This window comes from Quercus robur, chromosome 2, assembly GCF_932294415.1.
Source record: "Quercus robur chromosome 2, dhQueRobu3.1, whole genome shotgun sequence".
NCBI lineage: Eukaryota > Viridiplantae > Streptophyta > Magnoliopsida > Fagales > Fagaceae > Quercus > Quercus robur.
The window spans coordinates 73,117,356-73,140,111 of record NC_065535.1 but is presented as its reverse complement, the minus strand read 5'-3'; the positions used below and the strand labels follow the sequence as shown (position 1 = coordinate 73,140,111).

Here is a 22,756-nt window from a genome sequence, read left to right as displayed (position 1 = left end):
ATTAAGGTCCAAAATGTCTCAAGTTTAGGTCCTCCTAGAAAACAAACAAACCACAAAAAAGAATAAGCAAATAATAGTGAGATCTAGCCTCAGATCTTTGCTTGTTATGTGTCTTTTAATTGGAATCTTTGCTTTACTATTTTGGAAGAAGGAAAATGCAAATGAAGCTGAGGAGTATTATTTGGATTATGTATCAGGGATGCCCACAAGATATGCTTATGATAATTTGCAAGCAATAATAGAAAATTTCAATAAGGAACTCGGTGGGGGAGGATTTGGCACAATTTTCGAAGGGACTTTACCTGATGGCACAAAAAGTTGCAGTTAAGCGTGTTGACGGTTTTAGTCAAATCAAGAAATTGTTTTTGGTAGAGGTTGAGACAATTGGTAGCATTCATCATATCAATTTGGTGAGACTAATTGGTATTTTTGCTAAGAAATGTTATAGGCTTCTTGTTTATGAGTAAATGTCTAATGGGTATTTAGATAGATGGGTATTTCACAAAAATCCTGAGATGTTGCTTGATTGGCAACATAGAAAGAAGTTCATCATTGACATTGCAAGGGGGCCAACTTATTTACATAAGGATTGTAGGCAGAAGATAGTTCACTTGGATATAAAACCTCATGATAGCCTCTTAGATGAGAATTTTAATGCAAAAGTCTTTGATTTTGGGTTGTCTAAATTAGTTGACCATGACCAGAGCCAAGTTGTAAAAACCATGAGAGGGACTCTTGGCTATATGACTTCAGAATAGTTGAGTTCAGTGATTACAGAAAGAGTAGATGTCTATAGTTTTGAAGTAGTGCTATTGGAGATTTTGTGTGGAAGTAGAAATTTGGATCGCTCTTAGCCAGAGGAAGCAATGCATTTGCTTGATCTTTTCAAGAAAAATATTGAGGAGGATCGATTGCTGGATTTAATTGATAAGTATAGTGAAGATATATGCAATTACATGGAGTTGAAGTTGTGAATATGATGAGCATGGTGTTTGCAAAATGATTTCACTAGGAGGCATTCCATGTCCATGGTGGTTAAGGTCTTAGAGGGTGTTGTGAATGTTTAATCTAGCCTAGATTATTTATTCTCGAATCCATATTCACCAAACATGAGGATTGGAGTTGAAAACTAAGAAGGGCATATTGTTGCTGTTACTCCATTATTGTATTCAATTTTATCAGGACCATGGTAACTTTTTATTGTACCATCTTTATTGCTTGACCAATGAGGTAATTTGCACAGTTTTAATAAATTCTAGCATTCAATAACTAATATTAATAGTGCAAATTTCTTGGGGGTTTGAATCTTGGTCATTCCTGTGGCCATTTATTGATATTAGTGTGTGGCTCCGCTGATACTAATATGCGTTTCTTTATTTAATATTGTTGTTGTCCCGTGGGTGACGCTAAAATTTCAATCCAAGTTGTGGACTATTTGTCGTATTGTTGCGTTTCTACCTAAAGACCCATGCATAATATATAGTATTGTTTTGGTAAGTTTGTACAAATGCCTTGCTAAGATGTTATTCATAATTTAATATATCTTCTATCTAGTTCAAACTGCCCTAGTTTTAGTCACCTCGGAATGATTGATAGGCATGTAGGAATAATTTTTATTTTTATTTTTTATTTTTTTGTGATTGGTTAACAGATTGATTGACATGTAGGAATAAGCTTAATTCTAAATTCTACATTCTAATCCATAATTAGGAAAATATCATTTTCAAAATTATAGCTTCAAATTAGCACAATATGCCCTAATTTATGAAATTGGACCAATATGGAGGGAAGAAAAGAAAAGAGATGAATCACGACTCAAGGGAAGGAATTTGATTACTAGGCAAAACTTCAAGGGATAAACTATAACCTTGAAATTTGTAACTATTTTGGTTTATTAACCTTCAATATTAGAAGTATGTTCCAATTAGCTCAATTAATAAAGTTTTTATTATTAAAATTAATATTTGGGGTTCAAACTCCACTCATACCAAAAATTGATTAGTGTTTTAGCTCGATGATAAAGAACAATTATGAGGGAGTGGATGCCATAGATTAAAATTCTATCACATATGCCAAAAAAAAAAAAATCAATATTATAACATATCATAGATATTTAAGCCTATTCCTATGATCATGTGCTTCCTCGCATGTACCATGCCTAAATTGTACAATATTTTAGGTAGAGTAATTCTATTACCGCATAAAAAGTCACGAATTTTTTCATAATTATCCTTCGTGGCAAAATGTGATTGACTATTTGTCACTTTCATATAAACGCATCTCTTTTTCTCTACCACTCATAGCCTGTTACATAGACAATTGTGGCAAAATTTTTTTTTTTTAAGTGGTCCTACAATTTTTTTTTTTTTTTTTTTTTTTTTTTTTTTTTTGTTTTTTTTTTTTGTTTTAGGTATGTAGCATTAGAGCACTAGCAATGGGGGATTTAAAAAAAAAAAAAAAAAAAAAAAACTATTTTTTATCCTCAAACAATACTTTAGGCAGTTTATTTTTTTATTGGGTTGTATGTAAAAATAAAAATAGTGATGTAGGGTGAGTTATAAAATAGATAAAGTAGTATTTGAGGATGCAAAATAGTTTTTTTTTTTTTTTTTTTTTTGGCATCCCTGGATGCTAGTGCTCTAGTTGCATATATGCAACCTTTACTATAGCTAGGATGAAAAAAAATTTTGGGTTTACATACCCAGATGGAGCATGACTTTAAGGGTCTAGTTGCTAAAATAGTAACTAGCGAGTTTTTACACCCCAATCCTAGTGCTCTTTTAGTCTTTCATCTTGTCATTCCAAAGATGGTGGGAGTATTGTGACACCACATGCCAAAAGCAAAAATTACTAATTGTTGATGGTACCTTAGTAGTGGGCTTTTAATATTTATTAGTTCTAAGATTAAGTGTATGTGTATGGATATTTAATGGGTCATGTTAACAAATACCTTTAGGACGATTTGTTGATAAATCATAATAGGAAAGTTTTGACACCACTTTCATGAGAAATATAAAAATGTTGTTAACAATATTTATTGTTTTATTATTCTCCCAATAAAACATTTCTAAAATTAGTTACTAAACCAATACCCTTAAAACATTGGTTAACATTTACCTGTTATAAAACTTTCTTGTATCTTTTGCACCATGTGTTTTGCAAGGGTGGGGTCTTTTGGGTGTGGATGATTCCAAGCTATGAACATTGTCAGTAGCCATGACTTTGTCCTTGGCTTGCCCCCATGTTACTGCATAAAATCCAAAAGCAATTACAATAGCTCCAGTCAAACTGCATAAAGGAAAAGGTTCAGCATGCGTATTGTTCAGTTAACGTATTTTAAGAACATGAGCATTATTGGCATGACAACTACAATGGCAGTGCCTAAGGTTTTGATATCTTTGTATTTGAAGACGAATGAACTATATTAAAATTTGAAAAGTATTACGTCCACAATATTTTTACAATACTTTCACAACAAATCATAAGTTGTTATTGATTCTAATTTGAACAACCTATAGGTTGTTCAAATTAGAATCAATAACAACTTATGATTTGTTGTGAAAGTGTTTCAAAAATATTGTGGACACAACATTTCTCTTAAAACTGCCAAGGTGAGGTATTTTACCAAGGAATATGATTGCCATGACAAATACAATGGCGAGAGTTGTTGGCCACACGGCAAGCAGAGAAAGTGAGGAGACTTGGGCTGGGGTGGGGGAGATGATCAGATGAGAAAATGGGATTGCAAATTTTTTTTTTCTTTGAATAGTGAAATTTTTAGTCTCTGAACACACCCAATTTCACTTTTTTTTTACAAACCCAATTTCACATTCAACTATTATGTTAAGTTGTGATTGGTGTATAATATGTTAATCTATATAGTTTCATTGGCTTTAAGCCCACTTTAGGTTTTTATCATGCACATATATTTGTACAAATCACACTACTTGTACTTTACACACACGCCTCTTATATTAATAGTACTAACATGTAAGCCCATGCAAATGCATGAATATACTTAAAAGATACACATTAAGATGCATGCATAGTATAATAATTATATATATAATTTAAATACTATTGATATATAGTCATTCTTATATTTTGTTAACTCTTTAAAAAATCTTGTAAGAATATTATTAGGTAGAAAATGTAAATTGTCTATATTTAAAAGATTTTTTTTTATTTATTAATCCCTAATTTTTGATATTGTGATACACTTTTTTTTTTTTTTTTTTTTCAGTTCATTAATTCTATACTTTTTGGTTTTTATACTTAATAACTCATTTGGGTGGATATTTATGATATGGTCCCACATTTGGCTTAAAAATTAAGAAATAAAACTCTTAAAAAATAAATAATTTAGGATACATGGTACAAAATTGAACTCCAATTGTAGAATCTAATTGGATTTTCTCTAAACTTTACCTATACCGAGTTAGTCTTTAACGAAGATTGCCCTCCTTGTATTCCCTTTTTTTCTTAATATCATTGCAGATTATGAAAAAAGAAAAGAAAAAAAAAAAAGTATCTCATGTACGGCTTATTCTCAAGAAATGCAATACAATTATTTTGTATTTCTAACATAATAAAAATATTTACTATGATGGACTCATGTGAAAATAATGTTACTCACATTATAAATTAATTACTTAGCATGGTGCAAAATTAGATATGTTTGTAGCACTGATTTTTTTAAGAGTAATACTACAACCATAAATTATTTTACAATATTTTTGCAAACTGTTGATATAGTCAACTTTTTATTAGTTTTCATCTAAACTCACTATTAACTTTACTTTTTTATTTACTGATAACTACGCACCACGTCAGTAATTTGTAAATTTTGTTGTAAAAAAGTTTGTATATATATAGTATTACCACTCTTTTTTTAATCTTCCTCTCATTTCTATTTCTCCTTCTTCTATTAAGTTTCTCTCTCTTTCTCTCTCTCTCTCTCTCTCTCTATATATATATATATACATATTTTTTTTTTTTTGGGATTATGAAAAGAAAGTTCCTTTTTAATAAAATATGGACCAAACTTGTTCCAACTTCCAAGATAACATCTAAAAATTTCTTAAAAAATTAAAAAAATAAAAATAAAAAGGAAAAAGGAAAACATCTAAAATCCACTGGAATTGAATTGCATTAATTCCAGCTACGAGTGCTTCGCTTAACTTGAAACGGTGACGTTCTATTAATGTCAGGGGTGCAGCTTAATTAAGTTGAACGAAGGCCTCTGCTCTGCTCTAAATTACTTTTAACTTCTCTCGTCAAGTTGTTAAAGTCAGCCAGTCAACCAGAAGTTTATCACTTACAGTTTTCAGGCTGAAGCAATTCGTAAGTTATAGGACTAAAGAATCAACCAAACCCCCTTTCCTTCTCCACTTGGCCTTTCTTGATTCTAGACAATGTGTACAAGCTGGGCTGTTCTTCTTTACCTTGTTCTTTTTCTCTCACCTTGTTGTCCAATCCTAGTCACAGCTCTGCCTGGCAATTTTCTTACTGCAGATGCTTCTACTTCATGGACCAACAGTCTTTCTGCTCCTGATTCTGTGAAATTCGATGATGGATCATTTGCGAGAATCATACTCTTAAGTAATTTCTCCAATGTCTTTTACTCTGGTGCTTGTGGTTGTGGCTTCATCTGTAATCAAACGTGCAACAGTCATCTCTTTGCCATTTTCTCTCTTACTTACGACTCTCTCAATATTTCGAAATCTGAAGGTCCAAAAGTAGTATGGTCTGCTAACCCAGAGAATCCTGTTAGCATTAATGCGACTTTGCAGCTTACTTCAGAAAAAGGTTTGGTGTTAAAAGATGCTAATGGAACTACAGTGTGGTCCACAAACATCTTCAGCAAATCTGTGGCTGGCCTAAACTTCACCGACATGTGCAACCTCCAGCTCTTGGATGACAAGAGTGCAACAGTTTGGCAGTCTTTTGATCACCCAACTGACACGCTGCTTGTTGAGCAAAAATTGGTGCCGGGACAGCAACTTACTAGTCAAGGAGGATTGTTTTCGCTCCATGTCACTAGGCAAGGGTTCTTTGCTTATATCAATTCTAATACTCCCCAACGCTATTTTAATTATACAAGTAATAATATCAGTTATGTTCAATTTCTGGAGCACAGATTATTTATCTCCAGAGATCGAGACTTAAGTTATATTATTCTTTTTCCTTCTTCAAAATTCTTCTCAAATCGGTATATGAGACTCGGGGCTGACAATGGACACTTGAAAGTGTATGATTTGTTTTGGCAGGAAGTACAAGATTTTTTCACTAGATCTATTGATTCCTGTGCTTTCCCTACAGTTTGCAGAAAATACGGTATTTGTGCAAAAGGCCAGTGTAGTTGTCCTAGACCTATAAAAGCAACAAGCTATTTTCAGCCCATCGAAGAAACGCAGCCTGACCATGGCTGCTCCCGGATTACTCCCTTGTCTTGTGCAGCTTCCAAAACTCACATTCTGTTAGAGCTCCATAAGATCACATACTTTCCCTTTACTCAAGACCCCCCAAGTATAGATCCAGATCACCAACATATAAGTTTAATTAGATAGTTGTAAACAGGCTTGCTTAAAAGATTGTTCTTGCAAAGCTGCTTTTTATAATTCGAGCAAACGTGCAGGGAATTGCTATTTACTACCCCAAATTTTTTCATTAATGGCCATTGATCAAGATAATACTGACATTAAAGTTTACATTAAGGTCCAAAATGTCTCAAGTTCAGATCCTCCTCGACAACAAACAAACCATAAAAAGAAGAAACAAGTAATAGTGGGATCTAGCCTCGGATCTTTGCTTGTTATGTTTCTTTTAATTGGAATCTTTGCTTTACTCTTTTGGAAGAAGAAAAATGCAGATGAAATCGAGGAGTATTATTTGGATCATGTACTAGGGTTGCCCACAAGATATGCTTATGATGATTTGCAAGCAATAACAGAAAATTTCAATAAGGAGCTCGGTGGGGGAGGATTTGGCACAGTTTTTGAAGGAACTCTACCTAACGGCACAAAAGTTGCAGTGAAGCGTCCTGATGGTTTCAAACAAATCAAGAAATCATTTTTGGCAGAGGTTGACACAATTGGCAGCATCCATCATATCAATTTGGTGAGACTAATTGGATTTTGTGCTGAGAAATATCATAGGCTTCTTGTTTATGAGTAAATGTCTAGTGGGTCTTTAGATAGATGGGTATTTCACAAAAATCCTAAGATGTTGCTTAATTGGCAGCATAGAAAGAAGATCGTCCTTGAAATTGCAAGGGGACTAACTTATTTGCATGAGGATTGCAGGCAGAAGATAATTCACTTAGATATAAAACCACATAACATCCTTTTAAACGAGAATTTTAATGCAAAAGTCTCTGATTTTGGGTTGTCTAAACTAGTTGACCATGACCAAAGCCAAGTTGTGACAACCATGAGAGGGACTCCTGGTTATATGGCTCCAGAATGGTTGAATTCAGTGATTAAAGAAAAGGTAGATGTTTATAGTTTTGGAGTAGTGCTCTTGGAGATTTTGTGTGGAAAGAAAAATTTAGATCGCTCTCAGTCAGAGGAAGCAATACATCTACTAGATCTTTTCAAGAAAAATGTTGTGTAGGATCGGTTGCTGGATTTGGTTGATAAGTGTAGTGAAGATATGCAATTACATGGAGTTGAAGTTGTGAATATGATGAGAGTTGCAGCATGGTGTTTGCAAAATGATTTCACAAGGAGGCCTTCCATGTCTATGGTGATTAAGGTCTTAGAGGGTGTTGTGAATGTTGAATCTGACCTAGATTATTTCTTCTCCAATCCATCTTTACCAAACATGAGAGTTGGAGTTGAAAACCAGGAAGTGCATATTGTTTCTGCTTCTTCATTATTTCCTTCAATTCTATCAAGACCACGATGACTTTTCACTATACCATCTTTATTGCTTATTTAATTAGGTAATTTTTGCATAGTTTTAATAAATTCTATCATCCAATAACTAATATTAGCAGTGCGAATTTCTTGGGGGTTTGAATCTTGGTCATTCCTGTGGCCATTTATTGGTACTAGTGTATGGCTCCACTGATACTAATATGCGTTTCTTTATTTAATATTGTTGTTGTCCTGTGGGTGACACTAAAATTTCAATGCAAGTTGTAGACTATTTGTCGTATTGTTGCATTTCTACCTAAAGACCCATGCATAATATATAGTATTGTTTTAGTAAGTTTGTACAAATGTTGCAATCCTGATGAGATGTTATTCATAATTTTATATATCTTCTATCTAATTCAAACTATCCTGGTTTAAGTCACTTAAGAATGATTGATTGGCATGTGGGAATAAGTTGTGGTTTTGTTTTTGGTTTTGTAATTGGTTAGTAGATTGATTGGCATGTAGGAATAAGCTTAATTCTAAATTCTAAATTCTAATCCATAATTAGGAAAATGTCATTTTCAAAGTTATAGCTTCAAACTGGCGCAATATGCCCTAGTTTATGAAATTTGACCAATATGGACAAAGAAAAAAGAAAAGAAAAGAGATGAATCACAACTCAAGGGAAGGAATTTGATTACTAGGCAAAATGCCAAAGGATAAACTATAATCTTGAAATTTGTAATTATTTCAGTTTATTAACCTTCAATATTAGAAGTAGGTTCTAAGTACCATCACACACTTTGGTGCGATGGTCACTCCACAAGTATAAGTGTTTGTGGGATGTAGGATGTGGGGTGCAAGGGTCGAGATTCAAGTCTCTAAGATAGAGTTTCACACACATATACACTTAGATTAGGCTAGAGTAAAATTTCTATCTTGTATAAAAAAATAAATAAATAAAATGTAGGTTTCAATTAGCTCAACTAATAAAGTTTTTATTTTAAATTAAATATTTGAGGTTCAAACCCCGCCTATACAAAAAATTGATTGGTGTCTTAGCTCGATGATAAAGAGCAATTATAAGAGAGTAGATGCCATAGATTAAAATTCTATCGCATCATGCAAAAAAAAAATATATATATATATATATATATATTTATTTATTTATTTATGTATTCAATACTATAACATATAATAGATATTTAAGCCTAATCCTATGATCATGTGCTTTCTCTCATGTACCATGCCTAAATTGTACAATATTTTAGGTAGAGTAATTTTATCTTACCACATAAAAAGTCACGACTTTTGCCATAATTATCCTATGTGGCAGATTGTGATTGACTATCCGTCACTTTCATGTGAACCCATCGTTTTTTCTCCACCATTCAAAGCCTATTACACAAACAATTGTGGCAATTTTTAAAATTTTTTTATTTTTTTATTTTTTATGTAGTCCTACAATTTTTTGTTTTAGGTATGCATCATTAGCCTTTTTAATCTTACCTTTTCAAAGATGGTGGGAGTAGTGTGACGCCACGTGCCAAAAGTAAAAATTACTCATTGTTGATGGTATTTTTTTTTTTTTTTGAGAGGGTTTCAACCTATGGCGTCCGCTCCTATTGATAGTTTTTTATCATCAAACCAAGACACCAATCAGTTTTTGGTGTAGGCGGGGATTGAACTCCAAATCTCTTATACAACCATCAGAGACTTTACCAATTGAGTTAACTGAAACCCACATTGTTGATGGAACCTTAGTAGTGGGCTTTTAATATTTTAGTAGTTCTCAGATTAAGTGTATGTGTATGGATATTATTATCTAAAAAAAAAAAAAAGTGTATGGATATTATTATAAAACTTTCATGTATCTTTTGCACCATGTGTTTTGCAAGAGTGGGGTTTTTTGGGTGGATGATTCCAAGCTATGAACGTTGTCAGCAGCCATGACTTTGTCCTTGGCTTGCCCCCATGTTACTGTATAAAATCCAAAAGCAATTACAATAGCTCCAGTAAAACTGCATAGAGGAAAAAGTTTAGCATGCTTATTGTTCAGTTAACATATTTTAAGAACATGAACATTATTGGCATGACAACTACAATGACAGTGCCTAAGGTTTTAATATCTTTATATTTGAAGACGAATGAACTATATTAAAATTTGAAAAGTGCTACATCCACAACATTTTCACAATACTTTCATAACAAAACATAGGTGGTAAGTTGTTATTAGTTCTAATTTGAACAACTTACTATTTATAATTTGTTGTGAAAATGTTGTGAACCTATTATTTCTCTTAAAATCTACCTGCCAAGATGAGGTATTTTACCAAGGAATATGGTTGCCATGACAACTGCAACGGTGAGAGTCGTCAGCCACACAACAAGCACAGAGAGTGAGGGGACTCAGGCTAGAGTGGGGGAGATGATTAAATGAGAAAATAGGATTGCAAATTTTGTTTTGTTTGGATAGCAAAATTTTTAGTCTATGAACACACCCAATTTAACATTCAACTATTACGTTAGGTTGTGATTGGTGTATAATATGTTAATATATATAGATTAGTAGTTAAGTTGTGATTGGTGTATAATATGTTAATATATATAGAGATTCATTGGCTTGAAGCCCACTTTAGGTTTTTATACTGCACACACATATGTACAAATCACACTACTTGTACTTTATTCATATCACATGCCTCTTATATTAATAACATTTGTCTTTATCTAAAAATAAATAAATAAATAAAATAACATTTGTCTTTTGTCCACGTCTTTTCCTTTTGTTCTTTTCTGTTGGGTTCGTAGATGCTGCAATTTAGTAGCTCATGAGCTGCTGGATACATTGTTCAATCTAGGCTGTCTTTCTTTTCCAATAATATTTTCCACATGTCATCGAGTCAGTCTGTAAGGAAGATTGCCCTTCTTGTATTCCCTTTGTTTTTCTTTTCGGGTCCGGTTAATGTGTGCACTCAATCCACTTTTAGAATCATTTTTTCGGGAATTGAAAAAGCTATCAATATTTTTTCAATTTTCAAGAAAAAATTTCCAAAATTGAAAATTATTGTGTGCACATTAGCAAAATCCTCTTCTTAATATTATTGCAGATTATCAACAAAACATAAAAAAGGCATCTCATGTCTTATTCTCAAGAAATGCAATACAATTATTTTGTATTTCTAATGTAGGGTCCTTTTGGATACAGCTAAAAACTGAAAATATTGAAGCAAAATAATTTTTAAATGTGAAAATAGTGCCGTGGGACTCATTTTTAATGAAAAAGTTGCTGAAAAGTGAGGTTTGTGGGTCCCATGAACAGTGCACTGGACCCATTAATGTGGTTGAAAATTGGTTGAAAAGTCAAATAATGCGGCTAAAAAAAAAACTGAAAACACAATCGTAGGACGTGGACGCGCAAACCAAACGCACATGTAATAAAAATATTGGCTATGATTGTCTCATATGAAAATAATGTCGCTTACATAATAAGTTAATTACTTAGTATGGTGCAAAATTGGGTGTGTTTGTAGCACTTATTTTTTTTAATCATCCTCTCATTTCTATTTCTCCTTCTTCTTTTAGGTTTTATATATATATTTTGGGTTTATGAAAAGAAAGTTCCTTTTTTAATAAAATATTGACCAAACTTGTTCCAAGATAACATCTAAACCTTCCTAAAAAATTCTTATAAAAAAAATTCCTAAAAAATTATAAATAAATAAAAAAGGGAAAAAAAGGAAAACATCTAAAATCAACTGGAATTGAATTGCACTCCAATCCGAGTGCTTCGCTTAACTGAAACGGTGACGTTCTATTAATGTCAGGCGTGCAGCTTAAGTTGAACGAAGGCCTCTGCTTTGCTCTAAATTAGGATCCATGAAATTACGTTAACTTATCTCGTCAAGTTATTAAAGTCAACCAGAAGTTTATCATTTACAGTTTTCAAACGGCAGCAATTCTTAAGTTATAGTACTAAAGAATCAACCAAATCTGTGACAGGCCTAAACTTAACCGAAATGTGCAACCGGCTCTTGGATGACAAGAGTGAAACAATTTGGCAGTCTTATGCTCACCCAATTAACACGCTGTTTGTTGGGAAAAAATTGGTGGCAGGGCAGCAACTCACTAGTCTAGGGGGATTGTTTTCGCTCCATGTCACTAGGCAAGGGTTTTTTGCTTTATATCAATTCTATTCCCCCCAACGCTATTTTACTTTAACAGTAAATAATATCTGTTATGTTCAATTCCTAAAGGATAGATTATATATGTTCAGCGATGTAAATTCAAGTTTGGTTATTTCATCAACAAACTTCTCAAATCGGTATATGAGACTAGGGGCTGACAATGGACACTTGAAAGTGTTTGATATTATATTGGGGGGAGGTATATGATGCTTTCAAAACTTATATTACATCCTGTGGTTTCCCTAGAGTTTGCGGCAATTATGGTATTTGTACGAACAGCCAGTGTAGTTGTCCTAGACCTATAAATGCAACAAGCTATTTTCAGCCCATCGAAGAAAGCAAACCTAAGTATTTTAAGCATGGCTGCTCCCGGATTACTCCCTTGTCTTGTGAAGCTTCCAAAACTCACATTCTTTAGAGCTCCAGAACATCACATACTTTCCCTTTACTCAAGACCCCTCAAGTATAAATCCAGATCACCAATATATAAATTTAGATAGTTGTAAACAGGCTTGCTTAAAAGATTGTTCATGCAAAGCTACTTTTTATAATTCGAGCAAAAGATTAGGGAATTGCTATTTACTCTCCCAAATGTTTTCACTGATGGCTATTGATCAAGATAATGCTAACCTTAAAGTATACATTAAGGTCCAAAATGTCTTAAGTTTAGATCCTCCTAGATAACAAAAAAACCATAAGAAGAATAAGCAAATAATAGTGGGATCTAGACTCTCGGATCTTTGCTTTTTATGTTTCTTTTAGTTGGAATCTGTGCTTTACTATTTTGGAAGAAGAAAAATGCAGATAAAGCTGAGTAGTATTATTTGGATCATGTACCAGGGTTGCCCACAAGATATGCTTATAATGATTTGCAAGCAATAACAAAAAATTTCAATAAGAAGCTCGGTGGAGGAGGATTTGGCACAGTTTTAGAAGGGACTCTACCTAACGGAACAAAAGTTGCAGTGAAGCGTCTTGATGATTTCCGTTATATCAAAAAATCATTTTTGGCAGAGGTTGAGACAACTGGCAGCATCCATCATATCAATTAGGTGAGACTGATTGGATTTTGTGTTGAGAAATTTCATAGGCTTCTTGTTTATGTATAGATGTCTAATGGGTCTCTAGATAGATGGGTATTTCACCAAAATCCTGAGATGTTGCTTGATTGGCAACATAGAAAGAAGATCGTCCTTGAAATTGCAAGGCGACTAACTTATTTGCATGAGGATTGCAGGTAGAAGATAGTTCACTTGGATATAAAACCACATAACATCCTCTTAGATGAGAATTTTAATGCAAAAGTCTTTGATTTTGGGTTGTCTAAACTAGTTGACCATGACCAAAGCCAAGTTGTGACAACTATGAGAGGGACTCCTGGCTATATGGCTCCAGAATGGTTGAGTTCAATGATTATGGAAAAAGTAGATGTATATAGCCTTGGAGTAGTGCTCTTGGAGATTTTGTGTGGAAGAAGAAATTTGGATCGCTCTTAGCCAAAGGAAGAAATGCATCTTCTTCATCTTTTTAGGAAAAATATTGAGGAAGATCAATTGCTAGATTTGATTGACAGGTACAGTGAAGATATGAAATTACATGGAGTTGAAAAGTTGTGAATATGATAAGGGTTGCAGTGTAGTGTTTGCAAAATGATTTCACAAGGAGGCCTTCCATGTCCATGGTGGTTAAGGTCTTAGAAGGTGTTGTGAATGTTGAATCTAGCCTAGATTATTTCTTCTCGAATCCATATTCACCAAACATGAGAGGTGGAGTTGAAAACCAAGAAGTACATATTGTTGCTGCTACTCCATTATTGCCTTCAGTTCTATCAGGACCACAATGACTTTTCATTGTACTATCTTTATTGCTTGATTAATGAGGTGATTTTCATAATTTTAATAAATTCTATCATCCAATAACTAATATTAGTAGTTTGAATTTTATGGGGGATTGAATCTTGGTCATTCCTGTGGCCATTTATTGGTATACCGTATTAGTGTGTGGCTTCGTTGACACTAATATGTGTTTCTTTATCTAATATTGTTTGTTGTTGTCTTGTAGGTTGTAGGTGACAATAAAATTTCAATTTGAGCTTGAAAACTTTGTGCTTGGGTATTTAACATTTGTACTTGCTTAAGTGAATGTGTATGGATATTCTTATTAAACTTTCTTGTATCTTTGCATTATGTGTTTTGCAAGAGTGGGGTATTTTGGTTATTTTATAGTTTTAGGGGGGTATTTTGGTCATTTTTAGGTTTCTAGATTATTTTGATCAATTTTTAGGCTTCGGGGTTATTTTGGCCATTTTTTAGGTTTCGAGGGTATTTTTATCATTTTTTAGGTTTCGGGCTTATTTTGGTCATTTTTTAGGCTTTGGGGTTATTTTAGCCATTTTTTAGGTTTCAGAGGGATTTTGGTCATTTTTTGGATTTCAAGGGTATTTTGGTAATTTTTAGGTTTCGAAGATATTTTGGTAATTTTTTGGGTTTCAGGGGTATTTTGGTCATTTTTTGGGTTTCGGGAGTATTTTGGTAATTTTTAGGTTTTGGGGGTATTTTTGGTAATTTTTAGGTTTTGGGGGGTATTTTGGTCATTTTGTAAATTTGGTGGTTATTTTTTGGGTTTTGGTGGTATTTTGGTCATTTTTTGGGTTTTTGGGGTATTTTGTAGGTTTTGGGGTTATTTTGGTAATTTTTAGGTTTTGGGGGTATTTTGGTCATTTTTAGGTTGAGGGGGTATTTTGATCATTTTAGTGGTTTTGGAGCATTTTAGAGTTGTGTGATTTGTAGAAATGATAGTTAGATCATAATTGGGTCTAATTGGGTACTCAATTAAAACCCAATAAACATTAATGTTAATTGGGTTAATACCCATTTAACCCAATTAATAATTGGGTGGGTTTGGATCTCATTTAAGTGGGTGGATTTGGGTGGGCAAATGAATTTGGGTTGGCAAATGGGTTTGGGTTGATTTTACCACCCCTACTTTTGGGTGATCACAGTACAAAATCCAAAAGCAATTAAAATAGATCCAATCAAATTGCAAATAGGACAGAGTTGCACATTATTATTGCTAGAGGTCTCTGAAGAGAGGACTTAAAAGTGGATGAAGCCTTAAAAACTGGTGGCCCCTTGTTAAAGAGGATGAAGCCTAGCTATTGCATGAGAAACTACTTTTCAAGGTCTAAGTACAAGTCTTCCTTTGAATTTTCTACTGAAAGTAGTTCAACTGTGCTCCCAGGTTTGCTTTAATTTCCTAGGGGAAAATGCTTATAGAACGTTCAGGTCGATCTTCCCACAATTTGAAGGTTGAAGATGAAACCTATTTGAGAGAGAGAGAGAGAGAGAGAGAGAGAGAGAGAGAGAGTGTGTGTGTGTTTGTGTGTGTGTGTGTGTGCTGATGTGGCAATCTAGCTGTTCATTTGGGAATAACTAATTTATCTTTTTGTTGAGAGAGAGTGTGTGTGCGCTGATGTGGCAATCTAGTTATTCATTTGGGAATAACTCATTTATCTTTTTGTTGAAAAATTTGTTGAAAGTGTGCTAAAGTATACTTATACTTTGAAAATTTTTTAAAAAGTGCGAAAAAGTGGAAAAAGTTGAGATTTTAAAAGCTGCACATAAAAACTAAAAGTTAAAAGCTAATGCCAAACTCACCTAGATGTCAATTTATGTGACAAGAATATTATATTTTATTTTGTATGTTAGCCATGTCTGCATTTTCCATCAATCACCTAATGGTAGAAATCATTTTGACATAATATCAAAAGGTTAAGAACCAAATTGACATATTTAAAAGTTTAGGGACTAAATTGACATATAACATAAAAGTTGAGGACCAAATAAGTAATTTACCCCAAATCGTAATTAGTAAACATAACTCAAAAAATAAATAACAATTACAATAATAAAGAGATGTAAAACCATAATTTGTTATAAGTAATGCAATTTTTTTTTCTCTTTATTCGAAATAGAAATCCTACTTTAGTCTAATCCGTGTGTAAAGTTCCTTCTTAGAGACTTGAACTCCGACCTTTACTCCTTCACCTTATAAGAACTTATACTTGTGGAAGGATCATCACACCAAAAGTGCACAGTAATATAAGTAATGTATTCCAATATGATGAGAGTAGTTTGTTGTTAACCTAACATCAACCAGATTTGCTATCACGTCTTTTTGTAACATAGTTTTGATGTAAGCATCAAACTATGAGGAATGGTTGGGGTTAAGATGATTTAATCTTGTCACTGAGAGCATTTGCACTTAAATGCAAGAAAAAAAAATTTCTCAATTTTACATATCTAAGACTCAAAATCACTCACATCAGTCAAGTTAAAGATATGTAAATTTGAAAAATTTGCTTTAATAATTATATAAATTTACACTAACACTATTCATTTTGCATTTATTTATTTTTCTTTACATATCCCGTGACAAAAGAAGAGAATGAATGATAGTTGTTGGATGTGATGAAAGAGAAACAATTAAAAAATCAAGAAAATTAATATTTTGATAAAATTGCAGTATAAAATAGATAATATGATATGAGGTGATTTGAAAAGTGAATATATAAAATAAAAAAGGTATATTATATTAAAATAGACAGAAATTTTTGCATAAACTAATGTGAATGTTCTAAGGACCAAAACACAATAAATGAATAAAGATTAAAGACTATGTTGAAACTATCTTTAAAAAAGAAGAAGAAGAAAAAAGACTAACAATACCACCAACTCCAAGTAAGGGAATGAAAATAATGATTTATTATAAAGAAAAAGACTAATTTCAACATATCTTATTGGATTCATGCAACCAATAAATGGACTAGACTAAGTTTAATAGTCTAACCATAACGTGAGAAACTATACTTTTCAAAGTCTAAGTACAAGTCTTCCTTTGAAATGTATAAGTAAAGTAGTCTAAGTAAAGTAGTTCAACCTTACTCCCAGGTTTGCTTTAATTTCCTAGGGGAAAATGCTTATAGAACATTCAGGTCGATCTTGCCACAATTTGAAAGCTTGAAGATGAAACCTATTTTCAAGAGAGAGAGAGAGAGAGAGAGAGAGAGAGAGAGAGAGAGAGAGAGAGAGAGAGAGAGAGAGAGAGAGAGAGAGAGAGAGAGAGAGAGAGAGAGAGAGAGAGAGAGAGAGAGAGAGAGAGAGAGAGAGATTTTTACCCATAGGGAGAAAGTATATCATGTTTCGGTAATACTAACTCAGCATCTGTTTTGGTATTTTCTACCCAATAAATGATTGACATCTGTTTCAAAAAATCACATTAGACTATTCTAATAAATTAATCACAATCTTCTATACTATCGGGAAGATAAATTAATCATTTATTGGAGTAGTCTAATGTGGTTTTTTGAAACAGGTCACTCATTTATTGGGTAGAAAATATCAAAACAGATGCTGAGTTGGTATTACCGAAATATGTTATACTTTCTCATAGGCTGAGGATGAAATTGTGCTATTGATAGGGATTTTGATCCCAAATTGAGCCTCACGTGATTGCCTGTGAGGTTCACTTATAATTTTCTTTTTATTTTTTATTTTTTAGTTATGTTGATATGGCAATCTAGGATCAATTTATGTGACAAGAAAATTATATTTTATTTTGGCCGTTAGTTATATCAGCACTTTCCATCAATTACCTAATGAAAGAAATCACACTAAAGGTGCGTAATAGTGTAAGTAATGTATTCTAATATGATGAAAGTAGTTTGTTATTTAAGTAACATTAATCAGGTTTGTTATCACATCTTTTTGTAACATAATTGTGATGTAAGCATCAATCTATGAGGAATGGTTGGGGTTAAGATGATTAAATCTTGTCATTAGGAGCATTTGCATTAGAAAATGTGAAAAAAAAAAAAAATAATCCTCAATTTTACACATCTATGACTCAAAATCACTTACATCAGTCGAGTTAAAGATAGTAGGGATGTCAAATAGGTGGGCATAATTGGGTTGAGTATATAAAACTCATTTGCCCATTAAAATTCATTTAACTAATTACTTCTAACCCAAATCTAACTCAACCCAATTATTATAAGTAAACCCTAACCCACCCAATTACCCAATTATCAAAATTACCAAAAGGTCACTAAAGTGAAAATGACCAAAGTACTCTAAAATCTTCAAAAATGACCAAAACAAATTATGTAACAAGTTGTTAACGACAGATTAAAAAAAGGTGATGTTAGTAGTAATTCCAAATAAAAACTAATAATAATTTGTTAAATATTATAAAATTATTATGAAATTATAGTACATACTGTGTAATAAAATATCATAATATTTTCATAAGTTTTTATTTATAACTATGCTCAGTCCAGCTTAATATTTTATTAATAAATTTAATTTTCTTTTGACGTTCACACCACAGCTATTGTGATATATTTTATTTTTAATTTATTGTGGACTAGTATAATTGTAATTTAAATTAAAAAAAAAAAAAAAAAAAATCCCACCAAACCCTCTTCCCTCTTTTTTGTCTTCTTTTCATTCTTTTTTTTTTTTCCGCCCTTTTTCTCATCCACCCGTTACTTCCTAATCTCATAAAATATCTTCTCTTTCCCTTTTCTTTCCTCCACCCATTCTTCTGTGGCGTTCTATGTTAATATCACCATATCAGGCGTACTGCTTAAGTTGAACGAAGCCGTATGTATGCTCTAAATTAAAATCCTGCTTCTGCTGCTTGTCGACATGTAGGTCAACAAAACAACTTTCCTCGTCAAGACGTTAAAGCGAGGCAACCAGGGAAGGGTCCAGGAAATTACATAAACTATTCTAGACGTACGGTCCAGTCCTTAAAATACAGGTTTTAAGCGGAACCGAAGGAATTCTATAGTTATACCAAAGAATAATAAAATCTCTCTTTCGACTAGACCTTTCTTGATTCTAATACTACTCTGTTTTACTTTACAGACAATGTGTATAAGCTGGGTTGTTCTTCTTTGCCTTGTTCTTTTTCTAACACATTCTTGTCCAGCCCTAGTCACAGCCTTGCCAGCTCCCAGATATCTGACTCCAAACGCTTCTACTTCATGGACTAACAGTCTTTCCGCCCCTGATTCTGTGAAATTCGACGATGGATCATTTGCGAGAATCATACTTGTAAGTGGATCCTCCGATGAACTTTACGGTGCTTGTGGTTGTGGCTTCTACTGTGAACAAACGTCGTGCAACACTCATCTCTTTGCCATTTTCTCTCTTTCTTACCAATCTGACCAAATTTCGAAATCTGATAGTCCAAAAGTATTGTGGTCTGCTAACCCAAGCATTAATGCAACGACTTTGCAGCTTACTTCAAAAAAAGGTTTGGTGTTAAAAGATGCTAATGGAATTACAGTGTGGTCAACAAACATTGGCAGCAAATCTGTGACTGGCCTAAACTTAACCGACATGTGCAACCTCCAGCTCTTGGATGACAAGAGTGCAACAATTTGGCAGTCTTATGATCACCCAGTTAACACGCTGTTTGTTGGGCAAAAATTGGTGGCAGGGCAGCAACTCACTAGTCTAGGAGGATTGTTTTCGCTCCATGTCACCAGGCAAGGGTTTTTTGCTTATATCAATTCTATTCCCCCCCAACGCTATTATACTTTAGCAGTAAATAATATCCGCTATGTTCAATTCCTGAAGGATAGATTATATATATTCAGTGATGTAAGTTCAAGTTTGGTTATTCCATCAACAAACTTCTCAACTCGGTATATGAGACTAGGGGCTGACAATGGACACTTGAAAGTGTTTGATATACATTGGGGGGAGGTATATGATGTTTTCAAAACTAATATTACATCCTGTGGTTTCCCTAGAGTTTGTGGCCATTATGGTATTTGTACGGACGGCCAGTGTACTTGTCCTAGACCTATAAATGCAACAAGATATTTTCAACCAATCGAAGAAAGCCAACCTGACCGTGGCTGCTCCCTGATTACTCCCTTGTCTTGTGATGCTTCCAAAAATCATATTCTTTTGGAGCTCCACAACATCACATACTTTCCCTTTACTCAAGACCCCCCAAGTATAAATCCCAACCTCCAACATGTAAATTTAGATAGTTGTAAACAGGCTTGCTTAAAAAATTGTTCATGCAAAGCTGCTTTTTATAATTCGAGTAAAGGTTTAGGGAATTGCTATATACTCTCCCAAATTTTTTCACTGATGTCCATTGATCAAGATAATACTCACCTTAAAGTATACATTAAGGTCCAAAATGTCCAAAATGTATCAAGTTCAGATCTTCCTAGACAACAAAAAAACCATAAAAAGGACAAGCAAATAATAGTGGGATCTAGCCTTGGATCTTTCCTTGTTATTTTTCTTTTAATTGGAATCTTTGCTTTACTCTTTTGGAAGAAGAAAAATGCAAATGAAACTGAGGAGTATTATTTAGATCATGTACCAGGGTTGCCCACAAGATATTCTTATGATGATTTGCAAGCAATAACAGAAAATTTCAATAAGGAGCTCGGTGGGGGAGGATTTGGCACAGTTTTCGAAGGAACTCTACCAGACGGCACAAAAGTTGCAGTAAAGCGTCTTGATGGTTTCAGTCAAATCAAGAAATCATTTTTGGCAGAGGTTGAGACAATTGGCAGCATCCATCATATCAATTTGGTGAGACTAATTGGATTTTGTGCTGAGAAAAATCATAGACTTCTTGTTTATGAGTACATGTCTAATGGGTCTCTAGATAGATGGGTATTTCACAAAAATCCTAAGATGTTGCTTGATTGGCAGCATAGAAAGAAGATCATCGTTGAAATTGCAAGGGGACTAACTTATTTGCATGAGGGTTGTAGGCAGAAGATAGTTCACTTGGATATAAAACCACATAACATCCTCTTAGACGAGAATTTTAATGCAAAAGTCTCTGATTTTGGGTTGTCTAAACTAGTTAACCATGACCAAAGCCAAGTTGTGACAACCTTGAGAGGGACTCCTGGTTATATGGCTCCAGAATGGTTGAGTTCAGTGATTACAGAAAAAGTAGATGTATATAGTTTTGGAGTAGTGCTCTTGGAGATTTTGTGTGGAAGGAGAAATTTGGATCGCTCTCAGCCAGAGGAAGAAATGCATCTACTTGATCTTTTCAGGAAAAATATTGAGGAGGATCGATTGTTCAATTTGGTTGATAAGTACAGTGAAGATATGCAATACCATGGAGCTGAAGTTGTGAATATGATGAGGGTTGCAATATGGTGTTTGCAAAATGATTTCACAAGGAGACCTTCCATGTCCATGGTGGTTAAGGTCTTAGAGGGTGCTGTGAATGTTGAATCTGATCTAGATTATTTCTTCTCAAATCCATCTTTACTGAACATGAGAGGTGGAGTTGAAAACCAAGAAGTACATATTGTTGCTGCTACTCCATTATTGCCTTCAGTTCTATCAGGACCACGGTGACTTTTCATTGTACTATCTTTATTGCTTGATTAATGAGGTAATTTTCATAATTTTAATAAATTCTATCATCCAATAACTAATATTAGTAGTTCGAATTTGATGGGGGGTTTGAATCTTGGTCATTCTTGTGGGCATTTATTGGTACTACCATGGCTCCTCTCTTAGTAATATACATTTTTTTATTAATATTGTTGTTCTCTATATATGTGCATTTTCGTGAGAAAGAAAGAATTATATACTTCCAAGATAAAGAGCACCACCAAGGAATATGACAACCTTAGCAGTTGCAGTGGCTATTGACAATGGCATGAGAGAGAACTATATTCCTCTCAAATGGGTAATGGTTAATGCACTCACTATACCCAGTTTATTTTTTGAACTGAAATGTGGGTATGACGTGCAAATTATTATTGCCTTTCCCCATAGAAGTGCATAAAACACAATTGATATTATTATTGCTCCAACAACACTGCAACATTAGGAAGAAAAAAAAAGACAAAGTGAACTATTAAGAACCAAATAAAATCCAGTCATGGAAAATAGCATCTGCTTCATTGAATGTATTTTAATTTTCAACTCCCAAAGGTGGGAAAATTAATGTCCGTGTGTGAGGGAGAGAATACTATACCTCCCAATATAGAGAGCATCACCAAGAAATATAACACCTATAGCAGCTGCTATGGCAATTGACAGTGGCCTGAAGATTGATATGCAGAGGTCCCTTCAAGTGTAGAAAATGTTGCTGAAGGCTGAAGCAAATCCCTGATCAAAAATTACCAAAAGCCTTCTTTGTCATGGTAGTCCATTAGTTTCATACCAAGGATACAATGGCCATTAATGCTATATCAGCCCTTAGTCTCCAACCACTTAAGTTCATGTCTAGCATTAAAGATACTGGTTCAGATACAACTGTAGCACACAAGTTGCATACGAACACCACAATTAGATGTGATGGCTATATTCTCATAACTTGAGTCTGTAAATTACTATGAAAAAGTAGAAGGTACTCAACAGCAAGTAGAAGGCCACCTATGAGCCAATTCAACAGTGATGAGCTTAGAGAAAAATGAACTGAAAGGGATGGTGATTGAGACGTGGTCTATATATATGATTGCAGGGCCTTCATAGAGAACCACTGACATTGCACCAATATTGATACTACAGTGCCCATGATTTTAGCCTGAGTACTTATTACTTAAGCTTCTTATTAAAGAAAGTTTTTTCATCTAATAATCACTCACCGTATTAACAAACCGTAAATTTTTTTGTAAAATAATTTATATTTCTATCA

At 33.5% G+C, this 22,756-nt stretch overlaps 1 protein-coding gene across 4 annotated transcripts in view; it reads left to right on the top strand.

Annotated features, from left to right (window-relative positions):
• Positions 1 to 22,756, top strand: part of LOC126714927 (G-type lectin S-receptor-like serine/threonine-protein kinase SD2-5) — a 149,960-nt gene that overhangs the window by 43,504 nt on the left and 83,700 nt on the right. The window contains exon 2 of one of the 4 annotated variants that reach the window (XM_050415345.1): positions 21,227 to 21,651. The exons of the other annotated variants lie outside the window; for them this stretch is intronic. Coding sequence (XP_050271302.1) covers positions 21,227 to 21,465 — 239 coding nt within the window. The 3' untranslated portion in view covers positions 21,466 to 21,651. Of the gene's footprint in view, positions 1 to 21,226; positions 21,652 to 22,756 lie in introns of those variants that run through there. 4 annotated transcript variants of the gene reach the window in all.